This window comes from Lipotes vexillifer, unplaced genomic scaffold (assembly GCF_000442215.2).
Source record: "Lipotes vexillifer unplaced genomic scaffold, Lipotes_vexillifer_v1.1 scaffold216, whole genome shotgun sequence".
Lineage (NCBI taxonomy): Eukaryota > Metazoa > Chordata > Mammalia > Artiodactyla > Lipotidae > Lipotes > Lipotes vexillifer.
In genome coordinates this window covers 373069-388874 of record NW_006779100.1, presented here as the reverse complement: position 1 = coordinate 388874, position 15806 = coordinate 373069, and the positions used below count along the sequence as shown (strand labels likewise).

At 40.2% G+C, this 15806-nt stretch overlaps 1 protein-coding gene across 1 annotated transcript in view; it reads right to left on the bottom strand.

Annotated features, from left to right (window-relative positions):
* Positions 1-15806, bottom strand: part of MYO1D (myosin ID) — a 249529-nt gene that overhangs the window by 134372 nt on the left and 99351 nt on the right. Inside the window, exons 2-8 of the mRNA XM_007452365.1 lie at positions 15224-15432; positions 12936-13029; positions 10160-10325; positions 7835-7888; positions 6122-6217; positions 2138-2254; positions 238-441 (exon numbers count right to left, since the gene is read on the bottom strand). Coding sequence (XP_007452427.1) covers positions 238-441; positions 2138-2254; positions 6122-6217; positions 7835-7888; positions 10160-10325; positions 12936-13029; positions 15224-15432 — 940 coding nt within the window. The remainder of the gene's footprint in view (positions 1-237; positions 442-2137; positions 2255-6121; positions 6218-7834; positions 7889-10159; positions 10326-12935; positions 13030-15223; positions 15433-15806) is intronic.

Here is a 15806-nt window from a genome sequence, read left to right as displayed (position 1 = left end):
AGAGAGAGAGGGAGAGAGAGAGAGAGAGAGAGAGAGACAGGCTTGCGGGACTGAGCCCTTAACCTGTGGGATGTGATACTATCTCCGGTAGACAGTGTTAGAATCGACTTACATTGTAGGACACCCAGCTGGCATCACAGAGAACTGGTGGTGTATGGAAACACCTCCTCCCCATGATGTTAGAAATTCTGGTACCAGAACCCTCGCAAGGCAGATGCAGTGCCTTTAAAATCCCACCTTAGCGAAGGCATCCCTGCCGTAGCTGGCTTCCTGTTCTGTGTGTTGCTTGTCGATGACATCACGACCCGTAGCCACCGTCCGGTAAAGGAGGGCTTTCTCAACCATGTCTGTCTTGGTGGACAGCAATTCTGCTATGATAGATACAAGCCTGCCATTTTCAATCAGAGGCATGTCACCATCCACTACAAACTTTAAATTTCCCTGTATCAGAAGAGAAAAACCAAGACACACCACTTCCAGTGAGATTCTGAAACACGATGTCAGGGATATATTTGCTAGTTTAAGAGAGAATTCCAAGGGACCTTGTTTGGAGCGCCTATTTTCCTAAATACATTAATATCTCAACATATAAAAACCTAGTGTTTTATGCATTTTTTCCTTCTCCAGACACACATCTATATTTTAATTTTCAGCATATGTTTTTGATGGATGGAAATTTTACATTTTTATGTAGTCAAATCTATGAATCATTTGCTTCAGGGTTTCTCTTTCTTTGGTGTTATACTTAGATCATTCCTACTCTGAAGATTTTATGAATATTTAATGTTTTCTTCTATTCCTCATACAGCTATTCTTACATTTAAGCTTTTTATCCACCAGAATGTATGTTGGTATGTGGTGTAAAGTAAGAATTTAACTTTATTTTTTCAGATGGTTAGTTGCTCTGACACCATTAATTGAATAGTCCAGCTTTTCCTCCTGATTTGAAATATTACCTTTATTACATATTAACTTCCACCAAGTTTTTGAGTCTATTTATATTCCACTCATTCAATAAGCAATAAATACTTATTAGCCATCTACCAAGTGTCCAGCACATGAAATACTTATTAGCCATCTACCAAGTGTCCAGCACATGATTAATCTGGTGCTGAATTTATGCAGCAAGTTTTAAAGTACTGTGGCTTTTACTATCATTTTAAATGTGGTGGAATTAGTCATGCCTCCTCTCCCCTGCTCCCCCTGCCCTCCTACTCTAACACATTTTATTCGACCTTCTTACATGTTTATTGTTCTAGGTAAATTCTAGAATCATTACGTCAACTGAAAAACAAAATTCCTCTTTGGATTCTGAAGGATTATTGTAGCACCATATTTATAAACTAGTTGAAAGAATGAGACAATTTAGAATGCTAAAGTCTTCCTAGTCAGGAACATTTGAGAGATTGTTTATATACTGCTATGTAATATTTTTCATATAGGTCCTGTGTATGTCTGATTCACTTAGAGTTAAATCTCGCCGCAGGAAAGTGAAAGGTCGTTTTTATTCCAGATTTGTATCCATGTTGTCACTCATTTACTACCAGGTTACATGTTCATTATGTTTGCAACATCTCTAATCATATAGACAGTAATGAAAGGACTCCGACCGATGGTTCTTTACTTCTAAGGTTGGTGTGATGTGTGGAAAATAACCTGTGCATAAGTGGGCCAGGGTGGTCCGTGGTGGTGTTGGCTGCAATGAACTGGGTGTGTTTTTAAGCCAGTCATTTCCAATCTATAAAATGAGATCATCAAAATTCTAGTTCTAGAAATCTATGATTCTATGTTTCAAATGCCTTTAGAAATTTGCTCTGTTCAAAAGATTTTAGCTTATCCCACTGGTGGTCACATCACTGCTGAACTCTTTTACCTTTGAAATTAGCCAGTTCGAAGTCTGACATACCAGGAAGGCAGTGAACGAACTAAAGCCACAGTCTCAAAACCCACAGTGGCTTGGAAAATCCCTCAAATTATTATAACACGTAGGAGGAAACTACAGATAGAGTAAATTTCTTCAAAATGTCAGAGGAATTTTCTCTACATAAATTACTTTTTACAAAACCCCAAACCTTCTGAAAGAACATCCTAGTCCCAGAGGGAGGTGCGAAGAATTCTGAAAGGCGTCCCCACTCACCAAGTGAAGAATAGTACCCAAAATTTTATACACTGTTTGAATCTCCTCGGGCTGGAAGCCAATGACTTTCATGGCGTCAGCTACTACCTTGAATTCTGCAGCATCATTGATAGACGACTAGGAATGAAAACAGGAAACTGAGGTCACAGACACTGCATGTGAGCATTAACATCCAAAAACTATGAGACTAAATTCAAGTGTAGCCAAGGTCTTGATGCCTTTGGAGTAAGTCATTGAAGGGATGATGTGTATCCAAAGAAAATAAAAATGGTTCCAGGGGTAGAAACGTAACGCAGCACCCACAACGCCCAAGTGTGAGAGTAGCCGTCACCTAAGACAAGCACCAGGAACATTTCTGGAACCTTCGGTGAGGAAGCAGGTCCTGAGCTGGCTCAGAGAAGCTCCAGGATGAGTGGAGGAAGTGGCACGAGATGTGAGACCACAAATGGAAACTCTTGACTGACGGAGCCTCTGAGACATATGCCTAGCTACCTACTGTCGTCTGTGGCTTTCTGTTCCACAATTAGTCTTGTCCAGGCTGGGAACAACACTCCCATGCATGTACGGTCAGGCTTTCTACTCCACAGGTGAGGAAGAGCAGGCCTCCCAAAGCCAAGTGGCCTGCCTTGATCATTCAGCAAGCTAGGAAATGGTCTGGGACTATCACGTCACTTTTTCAGGCATTCAACAAACATTCAGCAAGTCAGATCTTTAAATGGCACAGAAGTGCTGCTGTAGAATAAACGTCTGTCCCCCAACCCCCAAATTCGTATGTTGAAATCCTAACCCCCAAGGTGATGGTGTTAGGAGGTGGGGTCTCTGGGAGGTGATTAGGTCTTGAGGGTGAGGCCCTTACGATGGGATTGGAACCCATATAAAAGAGACCCCAGAGATCCCTTGGTCCTTCTGCCCTGTGAGGACACAGCAAGCAGGCACCACCTTTGACCCAGGAAGTGTGCGCTGACTCTGCAGGTGCCTTGATCTTGGACTTCCCGGCCTCCAGAATTGTGAAAATCAACTTTTGTTGTGTATAAGGCACCCCAGTTTATGGTATTTCTGTTGTAGCAGCCCAGCTAGACCAAGACGGGGGTTCAAAGGTAAATCGCCTGCCTTGAGGATCTGTAGCCCTCAGGTTGGAAATACAAGTGTGTCAATAAAATTTACAATACAGCAACGGTAACTGCCTATCTTAGCAGCATCTGCGCAGGGCCTGATCTCCTTGGAGCTTCTGCTCTGGCCGGGACACAGAGACCGGGCCTGATGCTCATCTGCTAAGGAAGAGCACAGGGAAGATTCCCTTCTGCCTGATGAGCATGTGTTCCTCTAACGTCCAGGACACGACCAGGCAAGCTCTTCCCCCTCCCAGCTCTCTGAGGGAGACAGTTAACCTTGTCAAGTCTCAATTTCCTCGTGGGTACGATGGGCATAATAATACCTTTCCTACAGGGTTGTTGTGGGAATGGCGCGAGAATTTATATAAAGCACCTCCCTAGTTCCTAGTACATAAAAAGCACTTGAGTATCAGATATTACTATTATTAGATGCTGCAACCATGTCGAAACTGCAAAGAAACCAGACAGAGTCTACGTGTCCTCCTGAGGAGAACTGTCAGCTGCTTACCTAACAGGCATTCCCCAGCCCCATCTCTTTCTCGTTGATAGAACCCTGATTTGTTTACCCTCCCTGAGTGCACCCGTTCTTCAGAATTGGTGCCAGCCTCAGGAGGTAAATCTTCATTGGTCTAAACAAATCACAGGGACCTTATTCCCTTTACCAAGTGACTGGTCAGCCATGGGCATGTGATGCCATTCTGGTCCATAAGACATGAGGTTTCCCTAGCTTATCAAGGGTTACGGCCAGGAACGTTTCCTCTGCCTGTGACTCCTAGAACAACTGCTGCTGCCATTTGGGGACCATGAGAAAAATCAGCTGTAGCAGACCAGCCCGATGCAGTGAGGATGGCAGAACTGGTAAGTGGGAGAAACAAACGAACATCTGGGTCCCTATCAACACTGTTAAGGCACGGAATTAACCACGTCTGGAACTGCCCCATCCTAGGGCTTCTTGTTATGTGAGATAACCAAGTTCCTTATTGTTTTTGGTGACTTTTAATTGGGTCTTACCTTACCTGCAACCCACAGGGTCGTAATTGTACATGAGTCCTATATTTTAGAATAGCTAAGTAAAAGTATGATACACAGAGTGCAATACTTTATAGTTACTAAAATCATTCTATTAATTTATATTTGTTTACATGGGAAGATATTAATGATTATATTATAATAAAAGGTTTATTTCATCAGCATTTATTATATGATTCCATGAATAAATATATACACATAAACTGTTGTTATCAATAATTATCTCTGGATGGTGAGCTTTAGCATATTTTTATTTCCTTTTGGCTCATCTTTATTTTAGGTTTTGACTGTGATCATGTATTGCTTCTTTGTTTTTATTAGAGAGGCAGAAAAAAAGGAGGGGGAGGAATAGGAATGGAAAACTTTGATGGAAAGGGAACCTAAGCTAAATTTAGCTTTGAAAAAAAGGCTAAATGTTTATTTAATACTTGCTTTCTGTGGGGCTCTACATGATCGGGCCAAAAGCCACTTGGTCAATAAGACAATTTGATTTAAAAAGAATATTTTCAGTCACTGGCTTTTTCAGTGTTGATTTTACAATCCTTTATACATCTTTAGAGTACCTCTGACCTATTCTCAGAAAGCTGGAGTATTGCCCTCTGGTGTTTTGTTTGCTTTCAATTAATTTTCAGCCAAACATCCTGTTCTCAGATGACTGTAAAAGTCAAAAATTCGTGCAACTTAAATTTCAAACAATGGAAAATTAATTGCGAAACGCTAAATATCATTTATTTATATGCACAATAATAAAAATACCATTAAACCAGTAATGCAGGTATAATTAGCTTAAGATGAAGAGCAAAAATTACAAAAAAAAACCACCTCCCACATCTAAATTCTTTCCTTTCATAAATTCTTTTATTTTTCCCCATCTACAAAAGCTGTGCATTTTTAATTATAGAAGAAATGTGAAAGTGAAAAAAGCAGAAGAACACAAATATCCATAATCTCATCCATCCAGAGTAAACAAGTAAAACCCTAGTGTATTTCCCTCCAAATCTTATTTCATGTATGTCTGTGTGTATATGTCTGTGCGTGTATGTGTATGTATGTGTGTGTGTACACATACACACACACACACACACACACACACACACCCCTTTCCCCCAACAAAATTGGATAACACTGCAATTACTGTTTTATAACCTATCATCAATAAGCTACTACATTGCTAGGATTAGCTATAAAATGGCTAGCAGAAATTGTATCATATATATAGCAGAAAACTAATTAGAAATAAAAGGGCAAAAAGATCTGCATATGTGTGAGCAAGGGTTTACATGCAAAGGAAGGGGAAAAAAATTGAAGGCTGAATAGAAATGCTTCAAGGGTCACAAAACTATTTCTAGAATACATCAAAATCATTATTGGAAAAAAGAGTGAATGGCAATCTTTGATATCCATTTTCAACCACAGTGTTTTTATTTATTTATTTATTTACTTATTTACTTATTTTTAACCACAGTGCTTTTAAACTTTCTTTTGTCTTACCAACTTGCCTTTGGCCAAATGATATGGTACCTTCTTTTGCAGTGGATTTCCTACTTGTAACAATATTTTTATAGTGTCAAAATAAAAGTAATAGGATTAAAAATTTTTAAAAACCCCACAAGATCATAAGAGAGAAACTTCTTTCCCATCGGACGGTGATAAAATACAGTAATGGGTTATTAAGCAAAGTTATTGAATCAATAATATATTGAATCTCCGTCCCTGAGAATTTTAAAAATAGAATAGAATAAAAGAGCCATTCATTTGCCTAAAGGCAGCAGGCTGGACCAGATAATTATTTAATGTCCCTTCTGATTCTATTTCTGAATCATCTCAAAAAGGAAACTCTTACCTTTAATTGGGCTCCAACATGGATGTAGTTGTAGGATGAAAGGGATTTCTGGAGATGCAGAGAGCGGAGCATCTGCTCTGAACCTCCTTGGAGTAGCTGAAAAATATTTAATTAAAAATAAGTCAGTGGGCTTCCCTGGTGGCGCAGTGGTTGAGAGTCCGCCTGCCGATGTAGGGGATGTGGGTTCGTGCCCTGGTCTGGGAGGATCCCACATGCCGCGGAGCGGCTGGGCCCGTGAGCCATGGCCGCTGAGCCTGCGCGTCTGGAGCCTGTGTTCCACAACGGGAGAGGCCACAGCAGTGAGAGGCCCGCGTACCGCAAAGAAAAAAAAATAAAAAATAAATTAGCAAAATACATCCTGAACCCAACACACCATGTATTCTTACTGGTAGTACAGCTTTTTTTCATTTTCGGGGCTAATTCACTTAGGTCCTCCTGTTTCTAGCTTTGAAGATTATTTTTTTAAACCTCGAAGGTAATGGCTTCAACATCATCAGTGATGGACAATATTATACAGTCATGAGGAAAATTACTTTAAAAAGTCTTAGCCCTTTCACAACATAACTGGCATGAAAGGTTTTGCTTTGACTGTGGTCATTTGTAAAACAGGAGCTTGCGCTCTGTGGTGGTCACGTGCTTAGCAGCCTTGTTATCTGGACAGCATAGGGTTATGTTTCAAATTCAGAAAAAGTCAATATTGCCTCAGAACTAAGAGGTGTCAGCAGCCAGTCATATGTTGAATCACACTGGAAACAAACAGCTTTTCCTCATCAATCTCTATATCCCAGGAAAGGACAACTGGGTAACCAGGACTGTAGTGTTGGACAAAGACAAATTCCGACACTTTCACTCAAGTGCGGAAAAAGTTACGGGTTCCTGAAACGAACAGAACTCTTATATTTGGTAGAAAGCTAGTTTATTGGAAACATGGCGAATTGTCAACAAAAACACAAATACAATACGCATAGTCCTTCTACATAGAACATGCATTTTAGAAGGCAATACATTTAAATCCTCTATGTTAAACTGCACACTTTGGTTTACTGAAAAGATGTAACTATTGGATTTTTTTTTTTTTTTCTTGCGTTATGCGGGCCTCTCACTGTTGTGGCCTCTCCCATTTGCGGAGCACAGGCTCCGGACGCGCAGGCTCAGCGGCCATGGCTCACGGGCCCAGCCGCTCCGCGGCATGTGGGATCCTCCCGAAACGGGGCACGAACCCGCGTCTCCTGCATCGGCAGGCGGACTCTCAAGCACTGCGCCACCAGGGAAGCCCTATTGGATTTTTAAAATTGATTTTTTTAACGAAAACAACCTGAATTTCTGTTCCCACCTCTGGAACACCCCAAAATGGGAACAAAAGCTTCAATTCAAAAATAAGACAAAATTAATTTAACATATTCAGAATGTACCATTTGAAAAGCTTTTAGGGTCATTAAAATGTTACCTACACTGCAAAGAAACACAACAGATGCTCAACTAAGGCAGTCATCTGGTTGGTTAACCACCTGCTAGCTCTTTATAACAGCCATGCTCGTCAAGTCTCTTAAGAAGCTCACGGGGTAGGGTGTACGCGTGTGTGCACACATGTGTAACGTATCGCGGGCCAATGGAGGCATCGGAGGCACAGGACAGGAGAGAGCCCCAAACAAAAACATCCATTTCCCGCACAACTGAGCAAATGGTTGATTATCTGCATAACAGATTACTAACCTGATAGAAAGAATGAAAGCTTCTTTCTCCTGGCTGTTGCACAATCACTCTAGACTAAAAAAAAAAAAAAGCACATTAAAATCATTAATCTGATGAGGGACATATATACAATGCAACACTACTCAGTCATAAGAAAGAATGAAATAATGCCATTTGGAGCAACATGGATGCCCCTAGAGATTACCATACTAAGTGAAGCAAGTCAGAAAGAGAGAGACAAACACCATATGATATCACTTATACGTGGAATCTAAAAAATAATACTAATGAACTTACTTACAAGACAGAAACAGACTCACAGACATAGAGAACAGACTTGTGATCTCCAAAGGGGAGAGGGGATGGGGGGGATGGATTGGGATTCTGGACTAGCAGATGCAAACTATTATAGAATATATAATATAGAATGAATAAACAACAAGGGCCTACTGTATAGCACAGGGAACTATATTCAATATCCTGTGATAAACCATAATGGAAAAGGATATGAAAAAGAATATACATAATATAACTGAATCACTGTGCTGTACGGCAGAAATTAACACGCTGTAAAAATCAACTATACTTCAGTAAAATAAATTTTTTAAAAATAATTAATCTGAGAATGTACTCCTAAAAGAAAATGAGAGCCACTTTCCCAGGGAATCCTGTATCAACAGTGCACTGAAATGTCCTAAAGACCGCACGGATGGGACCAACCTAAAACTAGATCTCCTCTATGGGGTTTTCTGTGCAATTTTTTGACAATTCTTTTTACTCTTTTAAAAACAGAGTTCCTTAAACTTTCTGAAAATGAAGCTATTTTGATTTTTTAAACCTAGAGCCTAAAGAGGAAATTTTTTGGGTGTGGGGATTGCAAGTGGGGAGAATAGGAAGGAATGTTTAGGGAGGAATATTCTCAACATTCCCTTCCTGAGGGTCTGCTGGCATTTCAAAGAGCAATGCCTTATATCCTGTAATCAAGTGAGCTGAACAAAAACCATATACAGAGACCTCTGCTTTAGATGGCTTCAAAAAGATTGCTCTCAAGAGAGGACTCAAAATGTATGTTCATTCAAGGGTATTCTTTTGATTGAGCATGTACATAAAGTGAAGCCATGAAACATTCTGGAAAAAAGACTGATAATAACTGGCACTTCCTGTCATTTTTCAACTGACTCTGATAAAACAAGATTTCCTTAACGGTCTGACTTCAGTTTAACAAACAAAAATAAGATTTATACTGCATTCTGCTGCCATAAAGATTGCTATGGTGTGACTGAGATGGAAAACACTTAACTGAGAAGGCATGTCAGTTCAAATCTGAGTACAATTCAAGATGGAGACTTAACCCAGTAAAGTTCTAGTAAAATCTCGACTGTAATAACCAGGCGAATCGACTCAAGATTAGTTAGGACACAACCTCTCTGGCAGTCCCAAGAAGAGAGTTTTAACTGGAATCTTCTACAAATTGGGCCTGTCATTCACATGGGAAGATAAAAACACATTCTAAGTTTTCACATACCAAACGCAGTATGCTTCATAATTAGACTGTAAGATCACAAAGTACATCTATGTTACTACAAAGCAGTGAACAAAGAGAAACTAGAAGAAAACGAGATTGCCAATTAAAATAAAAACATGGGAGGATGCTTAGAAGGAGTAGAAGTGATTAGTCCTAGATAGGTATTTGTTAAACCTTACCCCAAAGTTGGCACCCCTCACCACGCCCCTACCTACAAAGTCTGTAACTTTTCCCAGCTTGATACTGTAAGTGCTAATAAGAGAACACAAAAAGAGATTATTTTGCCATAGAAAGCTAACTGAGAAGCAGGAACGGACAGAGAACAGGATTAAAAGCTACTTTGGGGCAATGAAAGAAATTCTACTAATATAATCAGGTTTTAAAAAAAAAAAACATTCAGCATTAACAGACTTATAGATACAGAGAACAAACTGGTGGCTGCCAGAGGGGATGGGGTTGCGGGGGATGGATGAAATAGGTGAAGGGAATTAAGAAGTACAAACTACCAGTTACAAAATAAATTAAGTCACGGGGAGGTAATGTACACAGGGAATATAGTCAATAATACTGTAAACTTTGTATGGTGATGGATGGTGACAGGTCTCACTGTGGTGATCATTTTAGAATGTATAAAAATACTGAATCACTACATGGTACACCTGAAACTAATATTGTAGGTTAACCACTACACTACATGGTACACCTGAAACTAATATTGTAGGTTAATTATAACTCAGTTTGAAAAAACAATTCTAGGCCAAAAAAAAAAAAAAAAAATCAGCATTTGCAAACATTACCCTCAGAAATTAAGCACTTTTTACCTTCTCCAGTAAGTAGTTATTGATATGTCCACCAATAGGGTCCCCCTTGAAATCAAAGTTGATATCCATGTATTTTCCAAACCTGCTTGAGTTGTCATTGCGGTTGGTTTTGGCATTTCCGAAAGCTTCCAAGACACAGTTGGACTTAAGCAACATATTCTTCACTCTTTAACACAGATAAATGAAAGACACTGTAAAAGTTTTAAAGGCTGGGACTTTAAAGAAACTAAATTTCATTAAAAGACATGCAAATTTGTGTACAAAGATGCTGACTGCCACACTGTTTGTAACATCAAAAAATATATATATTACAAACAACCTAAATGTCCACCAATAGGGATGGATAAAAATAAATTTTTGTTTCCCAGTATAATATGTAGTGACATAGAAAGATGTGCAGAGTATATTAATGAATGAGAGATGAAGTTGCAAAATAATATGTATTGCAGGATTTGTGTGCGTGCGTGTGTGTGTGCACACACACATGTGTTAGTAAATGCTTACAAATCTGGAGGGTACAGCACACTTCACTATGGTTACCTAGGTTGATGAGGTAGGTAGGGTGGAATTCCAGGGAACTTTCATGTTTTACATCATGCTGTAAATTTTAGTTTTTCTTTTAAACGAACATATTTTATTTACATAAAGAAAAATCCTAAAAAGAGATGTTCTGAAAAGAACGGGTGATACAGAAAATGATTCCATTTTTTAAAGTTCTTGCTTATAAAGCCTAGTGAAATTTACCGCATTTGGTTAATACATCATAAATGTGGTCTTGATTAGTTTAGAAACTGCTCATCATTTCGTTTGAAGCTGTATGGAATCTCTCTTTGGTACCAGGTATTTAAGTCATTCTTTATTCGATGAATGCTAACGCTTTATAGAGCAGTCTCTCCCAGTGGATGTATTTTAACTTCATTCTAGGCTTTATGTCTTTGTTTCTATTTCACTGACAAAATTCCTCTTACATGGGCATATCGCCGAAATAACCTGATGTACCAGATCCCCTGGTCCTTCCACTACCACTGTAAATGACCCTACAAATTTATCTCCTCATGAATGAAAGTATAATTATAATCGGGGCAAGGGAAACTGCTTGCTTATGGTAAATAAAGGAAAGTGTCTATAAAACTGTGGTAAGATATGCTCTTAAAAAACTAGTAAATGGGGGCTTCCCTGGTGGCGCAGTGGTTGAGAGTCCGCCTGCCGATGCAGGGGATGCGGGTTCGTGCCCCGGTCCGGGAGGATCCCACGTGCCGCGGGGCGGCTGGGCCCGTGAGCCGTGGCCGCTGGGCCGGCGCGTCCGGAGCCTGTGCTCCGCAGCGGGAGAGGCCGCAGCAGTGAGAGGCCCGCGTACCGCAAAAAAAAAAACAAAAAACAAAAAAACAACTAGTAAATGGGGCTTCCCTGGCAGCACAGTGGTTAAGAATCTGCCTGCCAATGCAGGGGACACGGGTTCGAGCCCGGGTCTGGGCAGATCCCACATGCCGCGGAGAAATTAAGCCCATGCACCACAACTACTGAAGCCCACGCGCCTAGAGCCCGTGCTCTGCAACAGAGAAGCCACTGCGATGAGAAGCCTGCACACCACAACGAAGAGTAGCCCCCGCTCGCCACAACTAGAGAAAGCCTGAGCGCAGCAACAAAGACCCAACGCAGCCAAAAAATAATAATAATAATATAAATAAATAAATAAATAAATAAACTAGTAAATGTAAATATGCCTTACTCCACTGTACCAACTGGGTTTAGAAATAAAATCAATTTAGTTCTCAGCCAGTTACTCTCCTCAGCTCCAAAGGAAATTTTAAAAACTTACTTATATCCTTGTTCTTGTCCTATTAGGTTGCAAAGTCAGAATCGGAATTGGGGATGTATCACCATTAAGAAAAATACCTCTTTTGACCTGGCAATCTAGCCCAATTCTACCCATGCAGGGTAGTCTAGTCCAAATTCTCTGCTTTCAGACCAGCCCAGCTTCCTTTCTCTCTATTCATAAAACTGAAGATTGAGATGTATATACGGAATGTGACTCTTCTGTAAATAAATACTGAGCCTCAAAGTAGCAACTTTGGAAAGCTCTTATTTTTTCCTCTTCAAAAAGTCCACACCACATAAGAAAGTCAAGTCATGTTGCTTTATAGCCACACTTCCTACTTCCTTATTTTTCTAAAAAAAACCCATCCCTTCGTTCCTTACATATTTACTACGTAAATACCGCGTACCAGACACTCTGCTGGACACTGGGCCCCGGACAGTGCGTACCCGCTTTATCACTCATCTTGCTGGGAGCAGAGCATGATGTGGCCTGAAACCCGTTCAGGAAATGAACCCTATTCAGAGCTTCTAATACCAAGGTTCTGCTTCTAGCAATGATGGAACAGCATGGATCTGCCTCCCAGCATCCCCCTTTCACTCTAGGGAGTGTAGAACACAGTTTACAAAAGATGCTGGTATAGTAGAAAGAGCAGGAAACCTGTGAGAGCTTGAACAATACAACTACCGGTAAAGTATAACATCTTTGCTGAGCACACATAACACTGAAGGCAGCGGTGATAGCCCAGAATCACCTTAGCAGTATCTTTCTATTAAAAACAAATACAGAAATCGAGGGGTATAAATGAAAGTACAGGGACAGTATGCAGGAAGGGAATCAAGGTAGTTTAACCATTAATAAACACTCCATGCATGTCAGAGTTTAGGCCTAACCTAGTCAAGTCTGTATAGAAAATGAAGCTCCAGTGAGAACTTCCTCCCATTGTTAGACTGCCCTTACCTTTCAATCTCCGCTCTCTGACTGGGGTTGGTGATGGCCGCAATGTACTGCATGATATACTTACTGGCTTCCGTTTTACCAGCTCCGCTTTCCCCTGGGGAAAAATTGTGCAAGGCTTAAGATTACAACTTAAACCAAGAGGAATAATTTTTAATAGAATAATTTCAAGTTTTGACATTAGTTATTCATTTGAAATCCCTTATGTTTCATTGTTTGGTTTTTGGGGGGTTTTTTTGAGTTATTTCATCCTGTCGATACGGGATTGGTTCTAACAGATCTGAACATGTTGAAAAAATTAAAACTACTGTAGAAGCAAAATAACAGATTACAGATCACGATTTACTTAGTAAAAATATCGAGGGATAAAACATGGTAAACTAATTACTTATAGCCTTAGTACTTAGTGACTCTGAAGTCCAATGGAAAAGAAACAAGAAAGTGACAAACAGTGGCCACAGCAAAATTCACATAACTTTGTTTTCTATGGCAGAGTTTTAAAAAATCTTAATGGGGATGAAATAATTTTTTCAGAAAATTAGAGCCATTTTAGTGAAAAAAACAAAACAAAAGCAGCAAGCTCCAGACATATGGTGTCACAGAAAAAGCATGACAACTGACATAAGGAGGGGAAGGGGGATAAGTTTATAATTATCAACCCAGATTTTTAAACGCTTATCCCTTGTGACCCAGAACTCCACTTGTAGAATTTTATACTCTAGAAATACTAAAAATACTAATATAATCCAATGATAATCTTCAAAGGTCTTCCGACTATTTCTGCAGACTACACTATGTGTTACCGCTAAACTATGAAAAGAATATGCCCATCAATAGAGGACTGGGTAAATAACTTATGATTCAACTATTCAACGGCGTATATGCTGCACAGCTGTTAGAGAATGCCCTACTTCTACAGGTACTCTAATGAAAAGATGCCCACTAGACACCGTTAAATGGAAAAACAAGTGATGTAATAGCAGTTATAACTCTATAATTCTACATTTATAATTACATATGCACATGCGACTATACATATTTGCACACATCGAGAAAATGTTTAAAAGGATAAATGCTTTATTGTTCACAGGCGTTACTGCTAGAATTTTGGGGGAGAACAAGGTATTCAAGGGAAAGGGACTTTGTGCTTTCACTTTATACACTTATAAAATTGCCTCCCACTCCACCCCGCCACCTTTTACAATCAGGCAATAATACTGCCTTCAAAATTTGTTTTCGGGCTTCCCTGGTGGCGCAGTGGTTGAGAGTCCACCTGCTGATGCGGGGGACGCGGGTTCGTGCCCAGGTCCGGGAGGATCCCACGTGCCGCGGAGTGGCTGGGCCCGTGAGCCATGGCCGCTGAGCCTGTGCGTCCGGAGCCTGTGCTCCGCAACGGGAGAGACCCACGTACCGCAAAAAAAAAAAAAAAAAAAAATTTGTTTTAATAAAATGTAGCCTTAGGATATAATTCTTCAACTCCAACACTAAGTTGCCTCACTTCTCTGACCCTTAATATCCTCATCTGTGAAGCAGAAACACAACTGTCCTACTTACCAATCAGAGAGCTGCACTGATAACCAAAATGGAATAAAGATCACGAAAGCCTTGTAAAAGTATAAAGCCACTCATGTGAATATGAGGTATTATTAGCACGAAAAAAAAGTCCCACAGCTTGGGAGAGGGTATCCTGGGTCAGTGGGCAGATATTTTCTTGTTCCCAACTCACTACACAAGATTCCTTGAAGAGCTCAGCTTTACAGAGAGGGCTCGGCTCCTGTGCTTGGGCACCCAGGGTCTGTCACCTGACGCCCTCTCTGCAGCCTTTAAAGCTCTGGCCCCCAGCTCTGAGAGCCTGTTTCCAGCCCCCAGGCCTCTGTATGTCCCTGGTCACTAGCTCCCGTTCACCAGTCTGACTTGGAGTTCATTCTTCCTTTTTGGTACCTCAGGATTTCATTCTCCTGGTTTCATTCTGTGATTATTTAAAATAATTTTTGTTAGATTTTTATCCAGTAGTTTTCCGTGTTTGAGATGGGAGGATGAATTTCCCATGTCACCTCAGTCTACAAAATTGACCAGAAGTCCATCCAAACATAATATGTAATGTGTAAATGAACCAAGATTAGCAGATGCTCAGAAATGATAAAAATAACCTGGCATTACATTTTTTTTTCTCCTATAAAATTACTTAAGCATTTAACTTCAAAAAAGACCTAACCAATTGTTCGGACCCTTGAGTACCAAGTAAGTTAAATACATATTGACCTTGGAAGAACAGAGAACTCCTTAAATACCTGATATCACAATGCAAGTGTCCTTTGATCGCCTCTTCATAGCCTTGTAAGCAGCATCGGCAATGGCAAAAAGATGCGGAGGTCTCTCGTACAGTTCACGCCCTTTGTACTGCTCGATTGTGTCTCTCCCATAGATGTTCAACAACTTGTAGGGATTCACAGAGACCACGACTTCTCCAATGAATGTGTAGATGCGCCCTTTTTCAAATCTGCACAGAAGCCAAAGAAAAGGAAGATGGAGCTGTGGTTATACAGAGATGGTATTTCTTTCCTATGAGTCTCTTATTTCCAAGAAAATCCAAACATCCCAGGAACTATTTCTGAACTGACATTTCACGGTTCTGAGTTTACTTTTAGAGATAATGCTTGAGGCTGGGTTCCTTTGGATGCTGCTGGTAGAAAAGACCAGTAGGGGTTAGAAGCCAAGAGAGAAGAAAGAATTTAATATTTTGGAGGCTGGGGATTTCCTAATTTCCAAAATACAGAAGGGTAAGAAATAAAAAGAGTTGAAGACAACCTTAGAGCTCTAGGAGGAAAAGATAACAGAAGCCGGAGCAGGTCTTGAAATCCATTTAGTCAGATT